This window comes from Aspergillus welwitschiae (assembly GCF_003344945.1).
Source record: "Aspergillus welwitschiae strain CBS 139.54b unplaced genomic scaffold BDQ94scaffold_18, whole genome shotgun sequence".
Classification (NCBI taxonomy): Eukaryota; Fungi; Ascomycota; class Eurotiomycetes; order Eurotiales; family Aspergillaceae; genus Aspergillus; species Aspergillus welwitschiae.
Window position 1 is genome coordinate 403,565 of NW_020798712.1, and position 14,458 is coordinate 418,022.

Consider the following 14,458-nt stretch of genomic DNA (forward strand, 5'->3'; position numbering starts at 1 on the left):
GAGGACGGGCATTCTGAGAGGCATTCCTTCATGCCCTTAAGGCTAGTTTGTAGAATGCTAGAAAAAATAAGATAGATATGTGTCAATAAAGTCTATTGCAATGTCAGGCAATGTGACACACTGAATCCATCTGGCATGGAGATCTGTTCCTTTGAGGCCTTCCGGTGTAGGATGACATGACTCGCTACGGCCCCGCACGTTGCGTGTTTGTTTACTACTAACGAGTTCAAAGAAGGAGTGAGGTTCTGGTAGGATGGGCATTTCTTCAGCATCATCCTTGGGGAACCCGCATATGATGAAGTATGTTTAACTCAGCCCATGTCATTCTGGGTTTCTTCAAAATAGATAGATACTACATGAAAGGCCCCCTGAGAGTATAGGCGATTAGACATTATCAATTAGATTAGCTTTAAAGTATTTTTGGCTTGTTTCCCCACTACATCATTTTCGTGACCATACCTCCCATATGATCGCCAATACATAAAAGAAAAGACAGTCAAAGAAAAAGACAATCAATCCCAATCCTGAACTACATACCACGACCTGTCTGCCAGATCAGCCTTCCAACCAGTACTTTCACCACAATGTATGATCAATCAATCCAATCTCACGGCATCCATCCAGTTACCACCCTTTTGCGCCACATGCCCTCTCATCTGCGCAACCCAAGACACTGATTTCTTATTCAAAGGAAAGAAAATATGACCACGATTGCAAACAAAAAATTCGATATACATATCATGCGGACTCAGGCCTCTTCTTCTCAGCTCTAGGAGAATGCATTCATCAGGACGACGTAACTTGATCCTTGTTTCCTCCCCCACTCCCCTTCCGCGCCTTTTGCCATACCACTCATACTGCAAACTGCCCACGTCCTCAACCGACACTCCGAAAAGGTCCGCTTCCCCCCGAGTAGTGTCAGGTGCGTACTTCCAGCGCACGTACTCAGTCAACACATGGGTGGGAGACTGCAACACTGTTCCTCGGATATAATCGTGTAGGAAGGTAAGAGTAGGCTGTGCCATGATCAGACGTCGGATACTGTTGCTTTGCTGGTCGCGCTTCTGGCGCAAATACATATCCAGTTGGACAAGGAACAGTGTAGCGAGAAAGATGTCCCCATCTTGCCAGACGTGCCGGTTGCGGATCGTCCACTCCCGGCGCTCGTTGTCGGGGATATCCATCAAAGCCCACAGTTTCAGGATGGGAGTGGCCGCTTGCGACGGGAGATTATACCCAGCTTGGTGGAGGAGGATCATGATATCTCGCACAGTGTTGTCGCGGTATGCAAGCATTCGGATCCATGGGATGGATGGAACGAGGAGATCAAGGTTATACTGGCCGTCTTGGGGCTGGGGGTCGCACCAGTGCCTGGGCTGGGTGCACAATTTAGGATAGCAGAGGAAGGGGAATGTAATGGCAGCGTAGGGGTAGCGGGTTGCCGCATGGGTTGAGATAACATGCCCGATATGCGCGCTGAGGAACTGGTGAAATGGTTTAGATAGAGCACCTATGTTGACTATATCGTTGACGTCGAGGTAGCTGGTGAGCGAAATGGCGAGTTGAGGATGGTATGAGAGTCTTCGCAGGAGGTCGAACCCTTCATGAGGGATATTAGATATCTGAGGTTGAGGGGATGGCTGGGTTTCGGCACCGTGCGTCGGAGCCATGTTCAAGGCTGGAGGGGCGATATCTCGTGGCTGCTGTGGCAGTATTCTGGCTTCTGGACGGCTAATAATCCGCGGCTGTTGTGGGAGAGTGTTGGCATCTGGGTGGCCGGTAGCCCGTGGCTGCTGTGATACTGCCCTAGCTTCTGGACGGCCCATAGCTCGTGGCTGCTGTTGCACTGTTCTCGCTTCAGTCCCTTCTGGGGTTAACGCGTTAGCAGATGTTGCTGGAACGAAGGTATTGCTTGGAGCCCTGGTCTGAGCAGCAATTTGCGGCCTTGCTTCCCTAGCCCCGGCTGGTTGAAGAAATATGGACGCCAACTGGTCCTTAGGAATTGGTTGGAAGCTACCACTGAACTTTGCAGGGGGAATATTCGGCACCCTGATGCCCTCGTTCGTAATCTGCACAATAGCCGGTACTGTCTCTTTTGCATTGCTACTCTGCTGGCGCATAGGTATGATGTCCTGGGGCGGAATACCGGCGATCAGCTGCTGACGGATCAAAAATGCCTGCAGTGCTAATTCGGGGCTAAGATTTGCTCCGAAGGGTTGGGGTTGCTGGTTTGGCACTGCGGAGGATCTCTGTGGCTGGTTGGAGACTTGTGGGAGTTGAGGGATATTCGGGGGCCCAGAGGGTGTCGAGACGATGTTTGAGCGCCCAGGGGGGAGCTGTACTCGTGGAGGATGCTGTGCTCGAGGAGGATTCTGTGCTCGATGGGAATTGTGTGCTCGATGGGAATTTCGTGCTCGGGGGTGATGCTGCGCTTGAGGGGGGTTCTGCGCTTGAGCAAGATTCTGCGCTTGAGGAGGATCCTGTGCTCGAGAGAGAAGCTGCGCTAGATGCGGAAGCTGTACTTGAGCGAGATTTTGCAATTGAGCGAGATCCTGTACTTGAGGGAGATTCTGTACTTGAGGGGTGTTCTGTATTTGTGGGGGGTTCTGTGCTCGAGGGAGGAATTGTGTTGGATGAGCGAACTGTTGTCGTTTTCGAGGAGGGAGCTGTGTTCGAGGAGGAAGTTGTGCATGAGGAGGGAGCGGTGCTTGAGGGAGCTGCGCTTGAGGGTAGAACTGTGCTGGATAAGCGAGCTGTGGTGGAGGAGAGAGCTGTACTGGAGTGTAGCGCTGACCAAAGCCACTCACATGAGCACTAGGAAGGCTCAAAGTGCTCTGTGTGCTATGTTCCGTGTTAGGACGGACATGGCTGTACTGGTTTGGGGTCTGATTGCTCTCTCTAGAGCCCGCAAGAAAGAGCAAGCACTCGGCGGCAACGATGTCTTCTTGAGTGGTGGGAGTCGTCATTTTGTGAATGTCTCGCCGTGTAAGGCCAACCAGAAAATCACGAAACGGCTAACGCCGAGCACTGCACCTCAGTGATCAGTTGGATCCGCTTCTGAAACGGGGCTGAGCCTTGAAAGCAGGCCTAACACAAACGATGCGATACTCGTGTATCAACTATTCAGAACAGAGCACTGACCGGAGATACTTAGTTGTTAACACCACACAGAGAGACTGTTCCGAAATAGTAGTAGTTGAGATGAAATGCCGAGAGATTGGATGTCAGTTGATGTGCGAAGCAGTGAATAGATGTAGGGTTGCTCCCTGTGCAGTTGTAGAACTAAGTCATGAAGAGTTGTCATGGGAGATGGATAACACTCTTTTCCTATGCAGTGAATGAAAGCTGGGGCACTCCAATTGACTGGCTGGAAGAGTAAATAGTATGCCAGCTCAAGCGTTAAAATTTGCAAATCATATCCAAGGTATGTACAGTAACAAGAGCATGTTGATCAATATTCACCTAATATGCATTTCATGCTAGGATTCTGTATATATTTGCTAGCATGTATTTTAGCTGCAGTTCTGTTTTTACCATACCTACAACCCAGAATTGATGAGCATCTTGGTTAGTTGTATTGTATCTCCTAAAGAGAGTTGCTTTGACGTGAAGACTTTGTCAAGAGCACAAATGTTGTCATTAACAGGCTCTAGACACTAAAGAGAAGTTACAAAATCTCTTGAATTGGATACACAAGCAAGTACCATCAAGCAGACTGAGCTGAATAGTCAATTGTTGAGATTGATCTTATCTCGAATATACATAGCTTTTAGCTATAAGATTTCCACAGCATAACGTCGTCCATACATCCCACATATCCCTATATCCAGTTGAAAAGATATTAAAACAAATGTTGAATCAACCTCGACACAGCGCCAAGTTTTGCGGCCGAGGTGTACGGCAAGAGCCGCCCGCCTGCCCTAATATGTTCCACGCTTGTTGATCGAAACAATCGAGCGAGGATCGCAGATAACGATGATCTGTGCATCGCAACCGCGGGACAGAATATATCTATACAAAAGCCAAGACAGTCCAAACGCAAAAGAACACTCCGTTCGCGCGGCGTAAAGTAGAATGCCAATCCAAAAGACCTGTTGAAAGGTGACCGCCAAAACTCCGTGAAACAAGAATACCATCCACTGTTAAATCGAGGGGGGTAAGAAGTAGTAAGTGTCGTAAGGAAGTTGAGTAGGCATGAGAAAATTATCGGCGGTGCAGCAGAGTCAGGAACTCCTCCCGGGTCTTTGCGCTCGACCGCATGCAGCCAAGCATACAGCTGGTCGTGGTAGTGCTGCTAGTCTTTTGCACACCACGCATCACCATGCACAGATGGGACGACTCCATGACAACACCAACACCACGTGGTTTCAGAACCTCGGAGATAGCCAGAGCGACCTGCTTGGTCAAGCGCTCTTGCACCTGGAGACGACGAGAGAACATTTCCGCCAGACGAGCCAACTTGGAGAGACCAAGCACGCGGCGGTCAGGAATATAACCAATGTGCATCTACCGAAGAAGTGTTGGTTAGCATAACTGAATCTCGTACCGAAAAGAGCAGTCTTACCTTTCCAGTGAAGGGAACCATGTGGTGCTCGCACAGCGAGAACACCTCGATATCTTTGACAATCACCAGCTCGTCATGATCTTCATGGAAGACCGCACCATTGACAAGATCCCGAACGTTCTCCTCATAACCCTTGGTAAAGTAGAGCATGGCCTTGGCATATCGCTCCGGGGTTTCGCGCAGGCCCTCTCTTTCCGGATCCTCTCCGACACACTCCAAAATCGTCCTGACAGCTCCTGCAAGCTTCTTAATGCGCTCCTCTGTCTCTTCGGGCGACGACTCCAGTCGCTCCCTGGTGCCAGGGCCTGAGGAAGGGATCCGTCAGATCTCGATGATATCCAATCGCATCAATGATCACTTACAAGGCCAGCTCAGTCCATCAAAGTCAATTGGAGGGAAGAGGGTGTAAGGGCTCGCAGGTCGGCTGACAGTCGCAGGCGGGGTCAATGCACCAGCCTCATCTCTCAGATCGCGGGGAGGGTCGTTCAATGTCGGCCTGAATCGCGCAATTAGTGAATTGATTGATACCATCCCGCAGACGCAACATACTTAGCAGAGGTAGAGCCCCGGGGGGTATCATCCACCAGGGACTCCCCGGAAGGGTGAGCGGCAGAGGCGGGCAAGTTGAACTCAACCGGGATGCGGGGAGTAAACGACGAAAGGATGGAGGAGTTGAGACTCTCCCTCTCCCGAGCATCGCGCGAGCTGGTAGAGGGGCTGGTAGAGGCATGCAGAGGAGAGCCGCCATTCAGCATATGAGAAGGTATGGCAGACCTAGGCTTCGGGCCAGGAGGAGGGGGGGAAGTTCCAGAGCCCATGATTATTTTGGAGGAGAAAAGTAGGCAAGCGAGCAGAGGGAACTGAAAGACGGAGGAGATGTGGGTATTGGCGGCGTTGACAGAAGTAGGCTAAGCAACGCCTTGGGGATTGAAGAACGGATGGGGGAAGTGAGAAAGGAGGAGAAAGAGTTACAGTGTCAGAGACATGGCAGTAAGCACAAGAAGAAATTCTGGAAGGAGGAGGATTAGTGTAAAAACCGAAAAAGCTAAGATGACTCCGGCCTTCGAAGGGGCGGCGACTCAATGATTTGATTTCCCTTTCGAACCCCTCCGCTTTTTCGGACGGCGGCGTGATCGCTGTGCTGACCGCCTTTGTCTTGCAGCCACTCACAGGTTAGCTAGCGGGGCTGATTAAGCTTCCTCTCCCCCAATTGTCGAGAATTTCCCCTCCACAGTAGTAATATTTCCTAGGGTGATCTTGTTCTGTTGCTAGAAATGCTTTACTTTGGATATTGGGTGAGTTCGAAATTATTCGCCAATTCATAAATTCGCATCCGATAGCTAGGATCGCAAATGTTCATCTATCTGAACCCGATCCCTCCCTACTTAGTAGTTGCAAAGAAATCAATCCAGCTCGGTCATTGCGGCTCCGATTGGCAACGGCAGAAAAACGCTCCCGAGTGGGGCACCAATCATCATGTCGACATCACGAGGGTAGGTGCCTGAGGCAATATACTCAAAGAAGGGAAACAAACCATAGTCTGGAAAATGATGCAGTACTAAGTAGCTAGGCTTCATATGTTACATTGCAGCCACTAAACTCCTGTTAACCGACTGTGCAGCAGAATTCGTTGTCATGTGTTTGTTTGTTTTCTTTCCCACATCCTCGCTGTGATTGTAGCAACCCCATCGAAGAAGTACATGAAGTAAGACGAGCCATCCCCTGATGCAAATTTGCATCTGAAACTGGCAGCTCATGGTTCCAACTCCTCGGTCGGCACATCCTCCAGATCCTTGCCGACAATCGCATCTGCCACCTTCCACACCTGCAGCAGGTTGTCTTCGGCCGCCGAGCAGAGCACCCACGGATCATTCAGGTTCCAGCTGAAATCCGAAATGCGGTTCGTGTGGCCGCCGTGCATGAACAAACTAGAAACAGTGTCAGCAGTGTAACATGGTACAATACGGGAGGCGTTACGTACAGCTCGGGTGGACCATCCTGGGCATCCTCAGGGGTCTGCTCCTCCCCAGTCCGGCTAAGATCCCAGAACATGATCTTGCGGTCATAGCTGGCGCTGGCCAGTACGCTCTCCTCAAATGGATGCCAAGAGAGCGAAGTCACGGAGTCGTTGTGACATTCAAGCGCGTGCAGTTTGGTCTTCAGATTACGTAGATCCCACAGGCCGATCGACTTATCGGCCGATCCGGTGGCCAGGACCGTTTCTGCGGCAGGGTTGAACGCAACGGCGTTGATGGCGTCACGGTGCTGGCCCTCCGCTGATGCAGCCGCACGCGTGGTTTCGGCCTCACGCACATCGAGAATTTGGAGGGTAATATCATCAGATACCGTTCCGATGAGTGAAGAATGCAGAGGATGGTATTGAACATCGTTGACAATAGAGGAATGATGGGTGTATGTCCGAACAGGCTTGAGTGCCTTGTTACCCTTTGTGTACGTCGTCAGATCCCTGAACAGCGGTTAGCTCCAGAGCAATCGTGTTTCACTTCTTTAGTCAGATCTTACCAAAGACGGACTGTCTTGTCCTCGCTACCTGTAGCAAGGTGACCGGTGGTGTGTGGACTCCAGCTGAGACCGAAACCCTCGCGAGTATGGCCTAAAAGCTCCATCTGAGGGTTGACAGTGCCTGTAGGCAAGCTTGGGTGCTTTGAGCGATCCCAGATCATTACACGGCCATCTGTGCACATGGTGGCAATGATGTTGGGGTTCTGTGGTTGGTATCGCGCCTTGTTGACTTCACCCTTGTGATCAATCTTTTGCACAATGTTGAACTTGATTTCCATAGGCGCCTTCTTCGAGCTGCCGCCGTATCCGCCAATCTCCCCACGCTCTTCATCGTAGTCATCTGGGTTAGGCGCAGTCGGATTAGGGAGCTGTACATGAGCGATCTGCAGGTAGTTTTGCGCATCACTCGAGGTATGAGTGCCAATAAGCAGGCGATGAGTCGAGTAGGGCTTATCGGGAACACTACAGAACGTTAGAATCTATAAGGAAACGAATACAATGGGCGCGCATACTCTTGCTTATCAGGTAGCCATTGTGTTGTGAGAGTAGGCCATTCTAATGCCGTGCTCAGGATCATGTCATAAAGGAAAGGTGCGTTCTTCTTCCATGTCTTGTACTCTGTTCCACTCATTAGTTGGGTCGGGAGACACCCCACTGAAGATTGGACAGCGCACCTTCGTTGATGATCTTCTCCTCGGTGCGCTCTTCCTCCTGCTCTTCTTGCTCCTCAATGAAACCTGGCGGGAGGAACGGTTAGTGAAGCTCGCGCGACAGAATCCGGAGGGTGACCTCTCACCATCGTCGTAAGGCTCCATGGTTGTGGGGAAATACGGTTAAATGGGGTGAGAGATTAGATAACTTTCAGAAGGAGCCGATTGCTCAGAATTGTGAATAAACCGGGGTAGGAGGGCAGGCGGTTGAGATAGCCAAGTGGGACCTGGGAATGGAAGGGTAGCAAGACAGAGCTTTGAGCTGCGGATGAAGCTCTCTCACTCTCTGTTCGCAACTGGAGAAAACGCGCGACTTTCCCTTTGGCGGCGCGTTAATGGGCGCCCGGGCCACTAATCCTGATTAGGCAGGTGGGCTTGGCACCACCTGATTGAGCTTCGGCCGCGGATGGCTGAGGTCACAAAAGTGACTTGGAAGAGTCATCATTCCTTGGTCTCATCTTAACTATCTTCACTTTGCCCCTCCTCTTACCTCTGCTCGGCGCTTCCGTCGCCCCATCTCTCATATTTTCTTTTTGTTTGCCTTCCTTCCCTTGTTGTATTCTACTGTCATACGTTCTCTGAAGATACCCAGTCGTTTCTGCTTGTCTACGACCGCATTGCCGTGCGCTGGATGATTTGCCTCCGAGCTTGGGTGCTTCATTGAAACCTGACGACTACTACGACGACCACGACGCAAGGACACTCCTTTCCTCTTATACATCTTACGCCTTTTTCGTCTGCGAATATTTTCTCCTTTTTACAAATTTCGCCATGGGTGTTCCCAAGTTCTTCCGCTGGCTGAGCGAGCGGTATCCCGCGATCTCCATGTTGATCGCGGAGAACCGTATACCGGAATTCGACAACCTATATCTGGATATGAATGGCATTATTCATAACTGTACACACAAGGACAGCGATTCGCCGACTTTTCGCATGACCGAGGACAAGATGTTCATCGCTATTTTTAACTATATCGAACATTTGTATGGCAAGATCAAGCCTAAGAAGCTTTTCTTCATGGCAGTCGATGGTGTGGCTCCGCGGGCCAAGATGAACCAGCAGCGTGCCCGACGTTTCCGGACGGCTTTGGATGCCGAGACAGCCAAGGAGAAGGCAATTGCTCAGGGCATCGAGATGCCTAAGGAAGAGGCTTTTGACAGCAACTGCATCACACCCGGTACCGAGTTCATGGCCAAGTTAACCGAGCAATTGAAATATTTTATCAACAAGAAGATCTCTGAAGACAAAGATTGGCAGGGGGTGGAGATCGTACTTTCTGGCCACGAAGTTCCAGGTGAAGGTGAACATAAGATCATGGAGTACATCCGGCATGCGAAAGCACAGCCTCTTTACGATCCTAACGTCCGTCACTGTCTGTATGGCCTTGACGCTGACTTGATCATGTTGGGGCTTCTGAGTCATGATCCCCACTTCTCCCTGCTCCGTGAAGAAGTCACCTTTGGTCGTCAAGTCCAGAAGAAATCTAAGGAGCTTGAACACCAGAACTTTTATCTTTTGCATCTGTGTATGGTTAGAGAATATCTGGAGCTGGAGTTTCAGGAGTTGGAACAGGAGGGTGTTTTGAGCTTTCCCTTTGACATGGAAAAGGTTATTGACGATTTCATTCTAATGGCTTTCTTCGTTGGAAACGACTTTTTGCCCAATCTGCCCAATCTGCATATCAACGAGGGTGCTTTGGCATTTATGTTCAAGATTTATAAGGAATCATTGCCCAAGATGGGCGGCTACATTAACGAACAAGGTGTTATCAAAATGGACCGATTGGGCATCCTTCTGGATGCTCTGAGCGATGTTGAGTTCCGCTTCTTTGAGCACGAGTATTCGGATGCACAGTGGATTCGGGCCAAGAAAGGCGAAGTTACAGAGCCCCAGTCGAAGCCCAAGGGTCTCACGATCACCCCTGCCCAGAAGGAATTATTCAAGCAAGTCAAGAAATATGTCCTGAACCGACCTGAAAAGGCAGCAGAAACGAAGCCTCTTGACTTTGCTTCTTCATTGCCTGCTCGTGACCGCAAGTTTGTGGAGCAGCTGGCAGATGACCTCCGGCTACCGTGGACGACCGTCGCAGACGAACATGGTGATCGGTTTATCCATGTGCAGCTCCCTGGAAATGACAATGAAGACAGCGATGATGAGGATGAAGAGGCTTCCGTTGCGGTTCAGCGGATTATCCGAAGATACGATAACGCAAAGGTCCAGGAGCTGTCAGCCGAAGAAGCCCAACAAGCGGCGGAGAAGAAGTATGAAGAGAAGTTCCAGGAATGGAAAAATAATTACTACGTCGGCAAATTCGGCTGGGGGCTTGACAGTCATGAGGAAATGAAAGAGTTGACGGAGAACTATGTACAAGGTCTTCAGTGGGTTCTGTACTACTACTACAGAGGCATTGCATCCTGGCCGTGGTTCTTCAAGTACCACTACGCACCGATGATCTCCGGTGAGTGTCGAACCTCTGCAGAGACCGAATAACCAGACTGACTTTCCACAGACGTAAAGAAAGGCCTCAATGCAGATACCAACTTTCGACTTGGCAAGCCCTTCCGGCCGTATGAGCAGCTGATGGGTGTGTTGCCTGATCGAAGCAAGAAGACTGTTCCTGCGGCATACCGGGATCTGATGACTTCTCCGGATTCCCCTATCATCGATTTTTACCCGCGTGATTTTGAGCTGGACATGAATGGAAAGAAGATGGAATGGGAGGCAGTTGTCAAGATTCCCTTCATTGAAGAACGTCGCCTGTTGGATGCCCTCGCAACTAGGGAACACTTGCTGACCCCGGAGGAGAAAGCACGGAATGGATTTGGTGCCAGTCTTAAGTTCACTTATTCTCCGGAGGTGCAGTTCATCTACCCGTCCTCTCTTCCCGGTGTGTTCCCAGACATTCCGAACTGCCACTGCATCGAGAACATTTTCGATTTGCCGACTATGGATGGTCTTGAGCCATACATCGGCTTGATGGATGGCGTGCAAATGGGGGCTGCAGCCTTGGCTGGCTTCCCTAGTCTGCAGACGCTGCCCCATGTTGGTCAACTAGGCCACCATGGTGTCACTGTTTTCCAGCAGGAAAGCCGCAACGAGAGCATGGTCATTACATTGCTCGACCCTGGGAGCAGGTCGAGCGTCGAGTTGGCCAAACAAAAACTCGGACAGCGCGTTCATGTGGGTTACCCGTTCTTGCAAGAAGCGCTCGTGATCCGCGTATCAGATGAACTTTTCGACTATATTCTACCGGAACCTACGGGTCATGTTGTTTCTATCCCCCATACCCCTGCTCAAATTGATCAGTGGAAGAGAAAGGCCGAGCGGATCGAATCGTCTTACAGCAAAAGACTTGGTACCATTATCGGCCCGGTCGAGTCGATGGTGCATGTTCAGCTGCTCAAGGGCTTGATCAAGACAGACGAGGGTGCTACGGTTAAGGAATTCGCCGATATCCCTGGGCAAGAAACCGACTACGCCCTCCAGCTGGTGGTTGACGATGTGATCAACCCCGATCAACGCTTCATTGAGCGCGAGGCCCTACCCATTGAGGAGGAGTTCCCCGAAAACTCCCGAGCGTTCATGCTAGGAGAATACAACTATGGACGGCCCGTTCAGATTACGGGTCATGATCATGGCAAGGTAAATGGAATGATTGCAGCGGTGAAGGGTCGAGAACCGGAGTTTGGAAGGGACCGAGCCAGGGATGCTGAGAGGCTCTGCCCTTACATGCCGTCGTACGCCATCGCTCGTAGCTTGCGGCTCAATCCTTTGGTTCTAGCCAAGATCACCTCATCGTTCTCCGTCGACGTTGAAGGGCAGCGTGTCAATCTGGGTCTCAACCTGAAATTCGAGGCCCGGAAGCAAAAGGTTCTCGGCTATTCTCGCCGTGGAGACTCTGGTTGGGAATTCAGCCCTAAAGCCGTGGAGCTCTTGCAACAATATATGATTAAATTCCCCGAGTTTATCGCGGGCATTCAGCGCAATCCGCAGAACGATCGGTACACGCCCACGGACTTCTATCCCGAAGAGACTGCCCTCCTGAAGATGAAGGAAATTCGAGACTGGCTAAAGTCAATTGAGGCGAAGAACTTCGAGCGCGTCCCTCTGGATGCGGAACAGCTTGATTCTGACCTTGTGAAGTTGATCGAACAAGATGCCGACCAGCTGCTCCAGAGCATGCCACCCATGGAAGTGAAGGCGGTCCGTGGCCTGCCCCGCAGCGCCCTGCTGCGGCCGTCCGATGTTGAGCAACGACTTGGAAACCAGACCTTCAAGCTGGGAGACCGGGTCGTGTATGCTCAAGATTCCGGCAAGGTCCCCATTGCCACTCGAGGCACCGTTGTCGGTCTTACCCGGACACCACGGGCCCTTCTCCTCGACGTGGTCTTTGATGTCTCGTTCATGAGCGGTACTACGCTCGGCGACCGCTGCTCTCCGTTCCGAGGCCAGACGGTTCTGGCATCGTCGGTGCTGAACGTCTCCTACCGGCAGCTGACCGTCAATACGCGCGCGTCGAGCAGCGCACAAAAGCAGTCCCAGCAAACGCCCTTGACTGTCGCCGGGTATGGTGCTCCACTTGGGCCCGGTGGGCAAGGACAGCTGAGAGAAGCCCCGGCCCCACCGCCCTTGGGTAATTCCTACCGTGGCGCAGTCTCCGGCATGGGTAACGGTCGCGGACGTGGTGGGCGTGGTGCCTCCAATGGCGTGGGTGCTCAAACCACCTTGCCGTTCCGGCCCCAACCCAACGGAGCATCGCCAGCCGGTGGTCGAGGCCGTGGAGGCATGAATGGAGGCGGCCGTGGTGGGCGTGGAGGACCGGCGCGCACGCGAGGCGGATATGTCGCCGTGGACAACAACCCGGAAGCCGGGGTGCTCAACCATAATCCGAACTTCCGGCCCAAGAACTACTCGCAAGTGCCACCACCGCAGAGCATCTCTGGACGAGGCCGTGGCCGTGGTAATAATATGCGAGGAGACCGGGGGACTGGATTCCGGGGCCGCGGTCGAGGACGCGGAGCGGCGGTTGCTGGAGAGAATTAGAGGTAGCTGTGTTAGACGATGAAGGAAGTGATTGTCCAGCCGTGGCGTTGGGATAATAAGTTGGCTGGGTTATATACAGAGAGGATGTCGATGGAGGATTCTAATGTATGTAGCACCACCAGTGACTCGATACCCGAATGACATGACGGACTATGTACCCTGATTGGATTGATTATTCCCCGCATTGTATGCGGAGAACCTAAAAAGAAATCTACCAATATTAAGCATTGACATCACTGTAATGATAATCCGGGGAAAGCGAACAGTTACATCGGAGATGTCCCGACTCTTGCGGAGACGAAGCTGGAAAATTATCCGCACCTCTACTATATAGGAGTAGTAACCCTCATCCATTCCCTCCCCTCCAATTTTATACTTCGACACAACAAACTAAACGTAAAATGTCTCCCCCCACCTTCGACAACCTAACCCTCGACCCTTCCGGCCCCCCAGGAAACGCCTGGGGCCTCTTTGGCCCAGCGAACAACGACCTGGGGATGCTCAATCTACTGACCCCGGAAACCGTCCGACAAGCCGCAACCGAGGAAATCCGCGATGGGGTGCGCATTTCCCTGGATCTGCCACTCGACCGTGTGCGATATTCCAGCTTTGGTCGAAAACCGTTCGTCCAGGAACTGATTAATAAGGCGCCGCGATTTGTGAATGATGATGTGTTGACGTTCAATACGCAAACCAGTACACAGTGGGATGGGTTTCGGCATTATGGTACCCTTCTTTCCATTTAACTACATTATTAGTAGAGATTGCGAGTGAGAGATGCTAATGTGGAGAGTGTGTAGGAAACCAACGACACGGATGCTGGTTCAATGGCCATTGTTTGGAAGAGTTGAAGTCGTCGAGTGTCTTGGGAATTGATGGTAAGCAAAGCACCATACACTACTAATTACAACCTACAACTATCATCTACACACGCAACACATACTAAATAATAATAATCCAGCATGGGCCAAAAAAGGCGGCATAACCGGCCGCGGCATCCTCCTGGACTATGCCCACTGGGCCAGCAGTCACTCAATCCCCCTCACCCCCTTCACAACCAGCAGCATCCCTCTCTCACACCTCCAATCGCTCATCACCGAATACAACATCCGTCCCCGCCCCGGCGACATCCTCTTCATCCGGACGGGTTTCACAGCCGCTTTCAACGCCCTTACCCCAGCCCAGGAGGAGGAGCTCGGCAATCGCCCAGCGCCTAGCTTCGCGGGCATCGAGAACGGAGAGGCCATGCTGCGCTGGCTATGGGAGAACCAGTTCGCGGCTGTGGCGTCTGATACGCCGAGCTTGGAGCCCGCGCCCATTAAGCATGAAAAGGGGATGACACTGCATGAGTGGTGTTTGGCGGGGTGGGGGATGCCGATTGGAGAGTATTTTGATTTGGAGGAGTTGGCGACGTACTGTAGGGAGAAAGGGAGGTGGGGGTTCTTTTTGTGTAGTGTGCCGTTGAAGGTGAGTTTATTTCTCTTCGTCTCTTTGGTTGTTTGTGGTTTATGGGTTGGGACGGGCTGGGCTGGGCTAACATTAGATTCGCTGTTTAGGTTCCTGGGGGTGTGGCTAGTCCGCCTAATGCAGTGGCTATTTCGTGATGTTTGGATTGGGT

The 14,458-nt window shown here is 51.6% G+C and overlaps 5 protein-coding genes across 5 annotated transcripts; 2 read left to right on the forward strand and 3 right to left on the reverse strand.

Annotated features, from left to right (window-relative positions):
• Positions 1–596: 596 nt before the first annotated feature.
• Positions 597–2,966, reverse strand: BDQ94DRAFT_159876 (uncharacterized protein; the record flags this gene model as incomplete). Its single annotated transcript, XM_026769127.1, has 1 exon — positions 597–2,966. The coding sequence occupies one exon, from the start codon at positions 2,964–2,966 to the stop codon at positions 597–599; it is 2,370 nt and encodes a 789-aa protein (XP_026625747.1).
• A 605-nt stretch (positions 2,967–3,571) lies between these two features.
• Positions 3,572–5,643, reverse strand: BDQ94DRAFT_144909 (GTP cyclohydrolase I). The gene is made up of 4 exons (XM_026766540.1): positions 5,114–5,643; positions 4,927–5,060; positions 4,565–4,869; positions 3,572–4,506 (listed from the first exon to the last, which is right to left on the reverse strand). Exons 1-4 carry the CDS (start codon positions 5,380–5,382, stop codon positions 4,204–4,206), a joined length of 1,011 nt encoding a protein of 336 aa, XP_026625748.1. The 5' UTR covers positions 5,383–5,643; the 3' UTR covers positions 3,572–4,203.
• A 459-nt stretch (positions 5,644–6,102) lies between these two features.
• BDQ94DRAFT_144912 (WD repeat RBAP46/RBAP48/MSI1 family protein) lies at positions 6,103–8,088 on the reverse strand. The gene is made up of 6 exons (XM_026766541.1): positions 7,884–8,088; positions 7,762–7,824; positions 7,600–7,705; positions 7,088–7,549; positions 6,546–7,031; positions 6,103–6,492 (listed from the first exon to the last, which is right to left on the reverse strand). The coding sequence occupies exons 1-6, from the start codon at positions 7,900–7,902 to the stop codon at positions 6,318–6,320; spliced, it is 1,311 nt and encodes a 436-aa protein (XP_026625749.1). The 5' UTR covers positions 7,903–8,088; the 3' UTR covers positions 6,103–6,317.
• A 151-nt stretch (positions 8,089–8,239) lies between these two features.
• On the forward strand, positions 8,240–13,070 carry BDQ94DRAFT_40199 (chromatin-binding exonuclease XRN1). Its single transcript, XM_026775675.1, has 2 exons — positions 8,240–10,255; positions 10,307–13,070. Exons 1-2 carry the CDS (start codon positions 8,569–8,571, stop codon positions 12,838–12,840), a joined length of 4,221 nt encoding a protein of 1,406 aa, XP_026625750.1. The 5' UTR covers positions 8,240–8,568; the 3' UTR covers positions 12,841–13,070.
• Positions 13,071–13,223: 153 nt separating this feature from the next.
• BDQ94DRAFT_179158 (uncharacterized protein) lies at positions 13,224–14,444 on the forward strand (the record flags this gene model as incomplete). Its single annotated transcript, XM_026773299.1, has 4 exons — positions 13,224–13,566; positions 13,641–13,718; positions 13,802–14,307; positions 14,397–14,444. Exons 1-4 carry the CDS (start codon positions 13,242–13,244, stop codon positions 14,442–14,444), a joined length of 957 nt encoding a protein of 318 aa, XP_026625751.1. The 5' UTR covers positions 13,224–13,241.
• Positions 14,445–14,458: the final 14 nt, after the last annotated feature.

Excerpts from the sequence above, each read along its gene's own strand:
- BDQ94DRAFT_144909 (XM_026766540.1), bottom strand. The coding sequence starts at position 5,382 with ATGGGCTCTGGAACTTCCCCCCCTCCTCCTGGCCCGAAGCCTAGGTCT. Across the intron at positions 5,061-5,113 it reads CGGGGCTCTACCTCTGCTAA|GCCGACATTGAACGACCCTC; the intron begins GTATGTTGCGTC and ends TGCGCGATTCAG. Across the intron at positions 4,870-4,926 it reads TGATGGACTGAGCTGGCCTT|GCCCTGGCACCAGGGAGCGA; the intron begins GTAAGTGATCAT and ends TCCCTTCCTCAG.
- BDQ94DRAFT_144912 (XM_026766541.1), bottom strand. Across the intron at positions 7,550-7,599 it reads TGGCTACCTGATAAGCAAGA|TGTTCCCGATAAGCCCTACT; the intron begins GTATGCGCGCCC and ends AACGTTCTGTAG. Across the intron at positions 6,493-6,545 it reads CAGGATGGTCCACCCGAGCT|TTTGTTCATGCACGGCGGCC; the intron begins GTACGTAACGCC and ends CACTGTTTCTAG.
- BDQ94DRAFT_40199 (XM_026775675.1), top strand. The coding sequence starts at position 8,569 with ATGGGTGTTCCCAAGTTCTTCCGCTGGCTGAGCGAGCGGTATCCCGCG. Across the intron at positions 10,256-10,306 it reads CTACGCACCGATGATCTCCG|ACGTAAAGAAAGGCCTCAAT; the intron begins GTGAGTGTCGAA and ends GACTTTCCACAG.